This window comes from Arachis ipaensis, chromosome B09 (assembly GCF_000816755.2).
Source record: "Arachis ipaensis cultivar K30076 chromosome B09, Araip1.1, whole genome shotgun sequence".
NCBI lineage: Eukaryota > Viridiplantae > Streptophyta > Magnoliopsida > Fabales > Fabaceae > Arachis > Arachis ipaensis.
This window is the reverse complement of record NC_029793.2, coordinates 42,940,532-42,952,327: the sequence shown is the minus strand read 5'-3', so window position 1 is coordinate 42,952,327 and position 11,796 is coordinate 42,940,532. Positions and strand designations below refer to the sequence as shown.

Sequence of the window (11,796 nt, the reverse complement as noted above, 5' to 3'; positions counted from 1 at the left end):
AATAAGATCAATAATAATAATAATAATAATAATAATAATAATAATAATAATAATAACAATGCCTGCATTTCACTCAAAAAAGGAGAATTCAATGCTTTCTGATCCGTTGTATCATTACATTCTTCGTTACTATGTGGCAGTATTTTATATCTTTTGGTTTATCAGTTTGATTATGGTGTGTATTTCTGCGAGTCTTTTACAATTTTAATTAGTTACATAATTTTCAGATATTTATTATTACAAGAACCACTTTGCACTTTCTAGAATGTGATGATAATACGTTGGTGGATGGTATTATTAAAATTAAAGTCTTGTGGCTCTTAACAAAGACATACACATTCTTTTTGAGACTGCAATTAACTCTTGTGATTGAGAAATTGAGATAAGCCATTTCAACTAACTGACTCTTTCTCCTAGCTTGCTTTTGTATTTCAGCATGATTTTAGGGGGTTGCTACTTGCATTAATATTAAATCATCTAGCTAGAAGATAAAATATGAGAACAAGACACAATATGATAATGATAGTCTTCACATGTATCGCGAGAGAAAATTTCATTTCCAGACGCAATTATTGTATGTCGTAGCCACTTGAATTCATAAGGATAAAAGGCCATTTTTTTTGGCAACAAAAGAATTTTAGATTTGTCAAAATGGTCTCCAAATTACAAAAAGGAGTCCCTGGTCTTCAAATATCACAAATTTGTAACAAATTGCACCGGTTGATGCATATGACCTAATTGGTGGCCTTAAAGGTATATTTTGTCACAAATTTGTGATATTTCGAGAATCACATTTCTTTTTCTTTAATTTGAGAGATATTATCTTAAATCTGAAACTTTTAAGTGGTAAAAATGGTCATTTACTACAATTTGCAATACTTAAAAATCATATAAATTTTTTTAACGAATGGTTTTGCCTACGTATAAAATATTTCTATGTAATAATGAATAAATATGGTTTAGGGTAGTATAAAAAAACATGTATAGGAAATTAAGATTCATTAGTTGACATCAGCAAATTCTTTTAATGTTGAAATTACTTTTTTAACTTTATTTTTTGGAGGATTTAGGATTTAAAATTTAAAATTTAAAATTTAGGAATTAGAATTTATAATTTAAAATTTAGATTTTATAATTTATAATTTAGAATTTACAATTTAGTGTTTAAAATTAGGGTATCCAACTATTGAGTAGCCGACGACAAGAGATGAAATTTTAGTGGTGTTAAAAGTAGTATTGGGAAGAAAAAGAAAAAATAGGTAAGAATAGAAATTTGAATATAACACAGAAAAATAATTTTTAAAAAAATTAACTAAAATTAATAAATAAAAGTTGGTTTTCTAGTCGGATTCAATATAAAAATGGTGTGCCCGATTTGGCACGGAAGGATGCCAATCATATGGGTTGAGATCACATGACTTTAATTTCCATCGTCCAAATAAGTTAAGTCAGAACTACAAAAGGGAAACATTCTCTTTCAAAGTCCAACCAAGGCTAATGTTATTATTATGCCACCCTTTTGAGTGAGTTACTATAATCAAGAGCTGTGAATCGTTGGCACATGTTAATATGCTATGCCCCATGATTACGTTACCCAAACAAATTCTTTCCAAAAATAAGAAAACAAAATAAAAAGACTTACCGATAAAAATAATGGTTTGCAATTTTGCATCTGTAGACTCCACTACCTAAATGTAAAAGCTTAATTTACTTTTTTACTATATGTAATATTTGTAACTTTAACTTCTACTGTCGTACTATTTATATTTATCAATCGGGTCACTCTAGTGTAAAGATCTAAATTTATACAGATGTACAGATATTTCTTTTCAATGTATCTCCTTTTAACACCTGTTGTTTTCCTTTTGTAGGATGAAGCAGCAATATATGGGCGCTTATGGGATCAGCTGAGTCGAACGAGATTTTCATTGTTTTGCTTTTCGTCAGTGCCAGCTTGGAGATTTGGACCTGATTGGTTGTTGGGTCATGTGATGTTTGATCTTTGGGTCACTCTAGTGTACAGATACAATTTCATACAGATTTACAGATTTACATAATTAAAGGACACGTGTAACAAATGATTAAGAATCCTGATCGGCTTGTTTGAATTCTCGTAAAACCTTGTTGAAGATCGAGTGCAAGCCAAGCCGCTTTACATATCCTCCTACTTGTCCTAATCAACCAGCAACTACAATAACGTGTGATTTTTTTAGCATGAATTATAATGTGGATTACTTTTTTTTATTTTTTTCATAATTAAAAAATTATTAAGATATTTCTTCTATTTTAATTTAATTATCTCTTTTCAATTATAAAAATTCTTTAAGACGTAGAAAATAAGGAGTTGAATCTATAGTATTTTTTTAAATTTGATCAATTAATTCTCAAATAAAAAAATGAACTTAACTTTTCTGTTTTCACTCTGTAAAATTGATTATGCACGAGATAATTTTATTTTATCTTCTAAAAAATAAAAACAAAAACAAAACAAAAAGGAGAAAAAGACACAACTATATATCCTAATTTAACTACCTTGTGCCATGTAGCTTACAGGATTTTTTATTTTAATAAATAAAATAAATATAATATTAACCAAAATAAATATTTTTACGAGAAATTACCGATTTAAATTCCCTTGCCATATCTCGTTTACAGTGTAAACGAGATGACAATGCGTATATCTCATTTACACTGTAAACGAGATATGGCACGTCAGTGTGACACGTGTATATCTTGTTTACACTGTAGACGAGATATGGCCCATACGCGCCTATATATAGAAGTCGTTTACAGCTTAGTTCCGGACCCCAGTTTGACTTTGTCAACATCTTTCTCCCCTCTTTTAACCATTTCTGACTATACCTTTGACCGTAGCGGTGATGGCGCGCCAAGCGGGGAATGATGGGGACATCAATAGGCTAAATGAGACGACACATTATGCCGGGGCGGCCGACTTCGAGGTTAGTTTCGTTATGGTTGTTAAATTTAATGATGTTGCCATTGTTAGGGTAGTCATGAAGATCTGGAACATTGGTATATGAGTTAGGAGTTAGGTTTGTAGGCTTAATTCAAAACTCTATTCGCTTGTGCTAGGTTGGTATGACATAATTATTATTAGTTTGGAACTATGTTATTCCTGTGCTATGTTGTTAGTATTTATAACGTTGTAGTTAGGATTTGCCTATTATTGAATATGTAATATAGAGACATGTGTAGGCTAGAAAGTTGAAATATTGTATTCTTAAGGCTAAAATATTTTTGTTTTTCATTCTTCAGAGGCCTCGCCTCCTACTGTCCCGGCGAGTGAGCCATACTTTACCTCCACCGGACGCCATCGTTCCGTATCTGGCTGGGGCCGGATTCAGCGACACCGTGCCCCTCAGGGATTTTACTTTTGACAATTCCCTGATTTCGGCACTGGTGGAGCGATGGCGTCCAGAGACGCACACGTTTCATCTCCCGTGGGGTGAGGTCACTATCACCCTGTAGAACGTGACGTACCACCTAGGCCTACGCGCACACGGTAACCCCGTCGGGGAGTGCCTCCGTGACTTTGATAGGTGGTACTATACGGAGACGTGGGCATTGGTGGAGCAGCACAGCAGGCGGAGCAGAGGAAGGAGTCCTTCACGCTGAAGCTTGTGTGGCTACGGGATCGTGTCCGCCAAATGTCCCAGACAGACGATCCCAAGACCCTCCGACAGTACACTAGGTGTTATATTATGTTACTGATCGGAGGGTATCTGATGACCGACAAGTCCAACAATCTGGTGCACATTCATTGGCTACCGTTGCTCCGGGACTTTGACGAGTGCAGATCGTTTTCCTGGGGCTCAGCTGTGCTGGCCTGGACGTATCAGTCCCTTTCTTTGACGGCTCAGCAGGGCGTCACGGATATCACTGGCTGCACTCCGTTATTGATGTCCTGTATCTATCAGAGATTTTTTCAGTAGTGTCCATCAAATAGAGGCGTCTACCAGTATCCACTCCACAGGTGTCAGAAACCGGGATCCTCTCATGTATGGCGTCCAGATCTAAACTGTGATAGTGACTTGGCACAGCAGATAGCGCTGGAATCAGGTGAGGTGGAGGCAGCACATGGCGCGGCACAGCCCCTGCAGGTGTCTCCGGCACAAACTCATCCTCATCGCCACCATCGGAAGACTCACTGTCCGCACTGTCCGCTACGTAATCCTCATCCGACTCCTCCTCACCCTCCTCTGCCTCATGCTCCGGAATCGCGACATGAATGGGCGGTGGTGCGAGAGGTCGGTCGTCCTGCACATAGGTTTCATATACAGAACCCCCACTAGCACCGTGACCCACCTCGGCGGACAGCTCCATTACCTGTTCACACATGATCCTCCCATGAATGTCGAACATCAGTTGCACATGCTCGTCCCCGTGATAAATATTATATTTATTTTATTTAATAAAATAAAAAATTATAGCTTACATATAGTCTCCACCACAACAGTAGTAGAATTTTCACTATCTTTTTAAATATTATGAACACCAATTTTCAAGGATTCAATATAATCCTATCAGGGACAAACCAAACTTCTAACCAATCTTAATTTGGCTAGGTTTACTCCATAAATTTACAATACACTAAGTGATCACCCAACTTAACAAGAGATACATCTCAAATACAAGATTTAAAACAGAAATACAATAAAAAGAAATTAGACATAAACTTTGGCTTTTCTCTCTAAGTATCTCTCTTTGCTTTTTTTTTCTCTATGATTTTTTTTTAATGTCTCACTTAAATGCCTTTTTCTAATGAAGTGAAATAAAAAAAATAAAACTTACAAACAAAATATTCAATGATAAACTATGAAGAAGATGATGTTGAACAACTCTAAAATTATAGGATGAACCAAATTCAACACTCTCGTATGTAGCTCTCCATTTTAGAAGAATATTCTTTTGATGTAAAAATATTGTCCAAAATATTAAGCAAAAACAATAGAAAAACTCTCAATGAAACTCAAATTTTAATAAGAATAACATACAACATTTTTAGACTATCAACCCACTAAAATCATCGCTATCTCCTGTCTTCTTACTCGATCACTCCTTACCAACATAATTAATAGTTAGTTTAGTTATTAAATTTTTTTATTAAAAAAATATATCTTTATTTAATTACATAATAAAACATATATTCATATGTAAAATATAATATAATAAAGTAAATCTATTCAAAGTACTTAAAATATAATTAAAATCACAAACATATAAATATAATAGTAAAATTTGTACTCTAAACAAGTAAACATATGCTTTATCATACATAAATTATTTTAAAAATTAAATGAATTGTTATATTTTACATATGAATATACGTACCATCATGTAATTAAATAAAGATATTTTTTTTAATAAAAAAATTAATAATCAAACTAACTATTAATTATGTTGATAAGGAGTGATCTACGAGCAGAAAGAGAAATCGAGTGAGAGGATAGGAGATAGCGATGACTGACTATATTGGGAAAGACGCCAAAGTTACGGAGGACGAGAATTCAACGACGTCGTTAAGAGATGATGACGACGACGTTTCTTGTCACGACGGCGACGGTAATCCTTGGAAGGACTGAGACTACGTGATGAAGAAAGAATCGAAGAGTGGAAAGGTGTTTCAATTACCAGGAGTGAGATTTTAATATTTTAAGAAATTATACCATTACCTATCTCAAATAATAAATTACAAAATAACCCAACTATGGTTAAAATAATGACCAATTAAAATTTGACACATCATGAAAGGTAACTTACATGTTATTTTAGAGGGGGTTGGATAGAATACACCAACTAAATATACTATACTTATTACACTATGATTAGAAAATAAAATGGACAATTTAATACTTTGTTGATATATTCCACTCAATTGTCATAGATTTGGATCCTCTAAATTTTGAATTTTATTTCAGAGAATAAAGTGTGATCTCTCACCATTTATTTCATAGGTATGACCAAAAGAAAATATAAAAAAAAATCATTCAAAAATAAAAGATCACACTTTATTCTCTAAAATAAAAATTCAAAATTTAGAGAATTCAAATTCAACTATCATACTTTTAATTAAATGTATTTTTAATAAAATATTCATTTCATAATATAACTTTTTTCTAATTCTTTTGTGATAATAAATATTTTATTTAATAAATATATTTCATTAGTTAATATTTCAATTATATTACACAATATAAATAAACTGATTATTGATTTATTACAAAATAATTGTTTCAATAAACTCAAAATATATACATTAAAAAATTATTAATTATTATGTATTAAATCAGTTGTGAATAGATATTTTTTAATAAATCAGAATAAAAATTATTATTTACAAATCTCAACTTAATATGGTTATTTAAACGGTGAACAATTTTTTTACAATATTAAAATATATAAAACCGTGTATTTCTTATTAGAAGGCTTGGTTACAAGGCTTTACTATGTCACATGTGACTCCATCACAAGTATCACTAGCCATTGTTGGGACAAGCTCTGCCAAGCTTAGTCAAGCTGCTCCCTACGCAAGGAAAGAAGAGTTAGGTGTCGAATAACCATTCCACAAATGAGAATATCTTTATCTCTTTATGAAATAACATCTGTATGCTATAATCCACCTTGATCTTTTATTATATGGCTCATAGATAATAAAGGAAAAAAATGAATGTCCGGGAGAAAAGCACAACTAGCATAGTTGGCGGAAGAACATTGACAAAGGTGAGATGCTCAAAAACAGTGTTCTTTTTATTGGATGAAATTTATTATTAAAGTTTCCTTTATTTATTTTGAATTTTTAAGAACTAAATAATTGTACATATAAATTAAGAATAATATTTTAAAATAATAGTTAAGACGTTTCTTTAAATTTGTTCGAACATTACAACTTAAAAAAAATGACAAAGATAAAGCTAATTTGTTGTTGTTTATATTTATTAAAAGTCAATTTTATTTTAATTTATTTTATTTTTAATATTTGATAATGAAAAGGTAATCTGATTATTTTAATTTTATTTTTTTTAATTCAATGTTTGACACCTAATAATCAACTTGATAACTAAATGTGCAATCAAAATATGAATAATCAAACTTAAATTGAATTTGTGGTCTTTTTAATTTTTTGAGATTAAAAAAAAATATGTTTATAAGTTAATTCTTTTTTTGGAGTTAGCTTCGATTTTGACAACTATTTCATGGCAAAACCTGAAATAAGTGGATTGAGCTAAATTAGAGGTTCCAAAAGCTTATGGTAGGTGATTTCCGACTTAGTTTACGTTTGGGGGCCGCCGTCCGAGTTAATTGGTATGTGTGTTGAAGAATGGGGGGTGACACCTGCAATGACACTCTGATGCCTAAATTAGCAAGGGATTAAGCAGGTTTAAAAGTATTGGAACTTAGGTTTACCTGAGTGCATCAATGTATTTATAAGTGATGGACTAATAACCACCGTTGAAGTAGTTCCACTTTTGATGGTGGATAACCGTCCCTTTATCTTAAGGTGGTTGTGATATCTTTTCCAGAAATGGGTGAGAGATTTGTTGGGGCAGTTATTTATTTGAATCTGCCAGCACGTGTCGAATCCAACCTCTTCAGGAGGTCAGGTGGATTTTGGATTGGACCTTGTTAGCTTAATTGGACCTGGCCATTGCATTAGGGCAGAGTACGAACAACAACCATAATTAAAACTTAAAAGTATTCTTTGCTAGGAATATTAAAATAAAGAGTCAATTTTGTAATTTATAAAAGATGAATAATTTTTTAAATGATTATTTAGTAACATAAATGGAAAGAAAGATTATACTTTTTTAAAGAAAAAAATTTGGTAAAATGAGAAAATAAGGTTCTAATATAATTTAAATCAAAATAACAAACTCGCACGTTATGAAAATTATAAATTCAATAATGATTGAGATCTTATGTTTTTACTTTAAAAGATCATTTTCTTAAAATGAAAATGCTTTATTGAATTGACAATAAAATTCTCCTATATTTTTTAAAATATAAAACAAAAAATAAATAAAATTTCAATAACTTTTTATTGTTTTAGATTATTAAGTTCTTTTTAATAGATATATTAGTCAAATAATTTAAAAATTGATTATATTTTGTCCACGCAAGACCGATTTTATCGGTTCAATCAATAACTTATTGGTTAAACCAAATAAGTAGTGAATCAATATTTTTTTTAGTTCGGTTTTTTTAACTAAGATTCAACCCACTCTATTGACCGGTTTATTGGATTATGGTTTAAAGCTAACAGACTTCGAAATACGAATTTCAGTTTACATATTCAAATTCAAGATTCACATCTCATCCTACATGGCTTAGGGTTTATGTCCAGTATACAGTGTTATGGTGTTATTTCACCAAACAAGATAGACAAATCAACTGCGATTTACGATTTCGGATATGGTGTTCATAGAATTTGGTTCTTGGGCTCCCCGCCGATGGTTCACCATTTTTGCGGTAAGGAGTTTCGGGTTGCGCATGCGGGGTTCAGCTAGCAGAATTAGTCTTGCCGTGTACTGTCCCCAAAAGAAATAAACAAATTAATTGACTTTTTACGGTTCAGGATTCGTCTTCTAGAAATTTGTATACATCATTTCGTCTCTCACGGGTATACGAATCGTGTTTCGTGGATTAGGGATACGAGTTCCGTTCTTTCGGTTTTTCCTGTTTGGGGTTTAGAGCTCATGGTTGAAGTTTATGGGCTTAAGTTTACGGTTGAGTGTTTACGCTCTCCTATTTGCGGTTTAATGTGACATTTTATTTTCACCACAATGAATTAATAACTCGTTTGCGTTAATCATGAATCTCATCTTCATTTTGTCTCATCATTACTTCTTCCACTATTTCATCACCTCCACTTAGAATACACTGAAGACCGACTGTTTTCTTATTTTACATTCTATGTGTTAACAATTTTATTTTCACATCGGAGGCATAGCCACATCCATACTAACCAAGCTCACTTTTTCTTTTCCCTCCTTTTAATTAACATTAATACTTAGAAAGAAAAAATAAGTCACCGTAACAATGCACACTTGACTAAAAGTTTTGCATTCAATAATTATACCGCAAACTGATGATGGACACCGACAAATTTATATTACGGTGCAAAAAGTAATACATAAAAATATTAAGGTTTAATTACTCTGCAGGTCCCTATAGTTTCACCAAATTTTCAATTAAGTCTCTATACTTTTTTTTCTTTTTAATTGAGTCCCTATACCATATAATTTTTTTCAATTTAGTCCCTACCGTAACAAAAACGTTTAAAATAACGGAATATTCTGTTAAATAAACGAATATTCTCATATTTAAAAAAAAAACTAATCAAAGATACCATCATATTTTAAAAATTCCAAAAAAATCCCTTATTATTTTGTCCCACACTCACCCCGTCCTAACCCAGTAGCCCTAACTTCTTAAGCTCCCGCTGGATCCACCGTAAGGTCCCCTCTTGCGGCATCTCCTCTGCTCGGCGTCCCTCCCATGCTCGTCGCCACTAGAAGAAGGCCATTCATCCACTACCAGCAACAGTCGACGGAACAAAGATGAATCAAGGTTGGAAGTGTTAGCGACAAATCTTGGAGTTTCGATGCCGTAACAAAAATCACTTAAGCTGTGATTCTTTCTCCTAGGAAAATATTTTGTTGTGGCAAAGACAGTGTGAGAATGCATTGTATTCCCTGCTCACTTTTGGTTGTCGACGGCCTGTGCGTCACTTGGCATCAGTTGCAATGGCAAAGATCATATCCAACGGAGATGGAATATCTGTTTATGCTAGAGCAAGTAGCCTTTAGGGATTTCTTTCTGATGGTACTTATTACCATAAGGAAAATCCATTTCTTCAATATACTTGTTTTTGAGTTTTTGTCAGCCAAATTGGTTCTTTTGTTTGAGGAATTATATAGAACTCAATTTTTGTAAACAATTTTACTTATTATTCTATCAATGATTCTTGTTACCATATGCCATATGCAAGTTCTTTCATTATGTTGGTCATAATAAATACTTGAGTGATGAAAATTGAATTTTATATTATACTTATTACTACTATTTCTCTGTTTCATTTTAACCATTATTTTTTTTATATTCTTAAGATAAGGTATTTTGAAAGTAAAAAAAAAAAAAGAGACGGTATTTTTGGTACAATTTGTATATAAATAAGAAAAAATGATAGTGATAAAATAAAAGGGATTATAGAAATATTTTTTATGTCGTAGAATCATTAAATAGGGATTATAGGAATATCTTTTATTGAATATTTATAATTTTTTTAAATTTTTAATTAGGTCCCTATATTTTTTTTTCTTTTCAATTAGGTCCCTAGGGGTATACAAGTAATTTCACAATTCACTAACATTTTTTTAACGTTTAACGTTAACAAGGACTAAATTGAAAAAAAAAATAATGTATATTGACCCAATTGAAAAGAAAAAAAAAGTATAGGGACCTAATTGAAAATTCGGTGAAACTATAGAGACCTACAGAATAATTAAACCAAATATTAAATTAATTTTTGTTTCTAAATCCTAAACTCTCAATTCTACCGCTGATTTCGTTCACACTAATTTTCAAAATCTAAACCCTACACTCTAAATTCTAAAATCAAAAAAAAAAAAAAAAAAAAATTTAAAACCAAACGAGCCTTCCCTGCCTCAACGTAGGAAGCTCGGCTCTGTGGTGGGCACAAATCATTCTCCACACAATTTTACGCTGCACCCACTTGCATGGCTCATGGACACGTGTTATCGTTGCCTTCTTCCCATCCAAAATCTGTAAATCTTTAAAGATTGGGGATCTGTACATTATAATTTCCCTTATCAATAATATAAAACTCTAAGTTACTAAAACCTGCATGGAATTAGACCCACTCTAAGCCTCTACTGTCTTATACTATATTCTTGATTTCTTGTAGTAGTATTAACCATTCCAGTGAAGCTATTTAAGAGCACATTTTTGAAGGTGCGAAAATAAAAATATTGTAACTAGAATGTAGTTAGCTTTAATTATTGGAAATTCTTAGATTTTTTAATCCTAGATCTATCTATATTAAATTATTAAAAAAAAATACCTTAGAACAAAATCAAACTTGAATTCATGATCACTAACTTGATATGTTCTCCCTAATTCTAATATTTAGTTTTTTGATCTTTCTCAACTAAAATTTATCGTATCTTTATTTTAAGATGAAAAACAACTCTTTAATGAGACAACGACTACAAAGTGATTTTAATATATTAAGTTGCGTTTGTCTTTTAGAATTAGGACGGGAACTAAGTATTGTGTGTAATGATCAGAAACCGAAATTAAAATTTCGGTATCTCAAGACACAATATTTCAGCCCAGAAAATGGGAATACAAGGAGCTGGAATTTTTAAAGATGGAGATTGAAATTTTAATAACATTTCTTTCTAAAAATACTCTTATCTAACTTTTTGAATTCTAAATTTATTCCTCAATCTCTATATTTATCTTAAACTAAACATGATAGACATAACTCATTCTAAGACATTTTATACTAAATACAATAAAAGATTTAATTTAATTACTATTTTTCAATCTTTGTTTTTAAGTGTCTCAGTCTTAACCTTCCTTCTAAACACCGCCTTAGAAACCAAAATTCTAGAATTCTATGTATACTTGATTATTGATTTTCATTAAATCTTGAAACCCAAGTAAAATAGAATAGTATTGATTTTATTTTCATTAAACCTAATCGATAAGTAATCTTGACTTATTTCTTTTTATTACTTAATTCAATAATAA

The 11,796-nt window shown here is 31.5% G+C and overlaps 2 protein-coding genes across 2 annotated transcripts in view; one reads left to right on the top strand and one right to left on the bottom strand.

Annotated features, from left to right (window-relative positions):
- Positions 1–2,089, top strand: part of LOC107618066 (DNA excision repair protein ERCC-1) — an 11,449-nt gene extending 9,360 nt beyond the window's left edge. Inside the window, exon 13 of the mRNA XM_021112586.1 lies at positions 1,872–2,089. Coding sequence (XP_020968245.1) covers positions 1,872–2,057 — 186 coding nt within the window. The 3' untranslated portion in view covers positions 2,058–2,089. The remainder of the gene's footprint in view (positions 1–1,871) is intronic.
- The window catches only part of LOC107618065 (probable serine/threonine-protein kinase PBL7), a 14,268-nt gene extending 4,313 nt beyond the window's left edge, over positions 1–9,955 (bottom strand). Inside the window, exons 1-3 of the mRNA XM_021112597.1 lie at positions 9,871–9,955; positions 9,675–9,831; positions 7,890–7,895 (exon numbers count right to left, since the gene is read on the bottom strand). Coding sequence (XP_020968256.1) covers positions 7,890–7,895; positions 9,675–9,705 — 37 coding nt within the window. The 5' untranslated portion in view covers positions 9,706–9,831; positions 9,871–9,955. The remainder of the gene's footprint in view (positions 1–7,889; positions 7,896–9,674; positions 9,832–9,870) is intronic.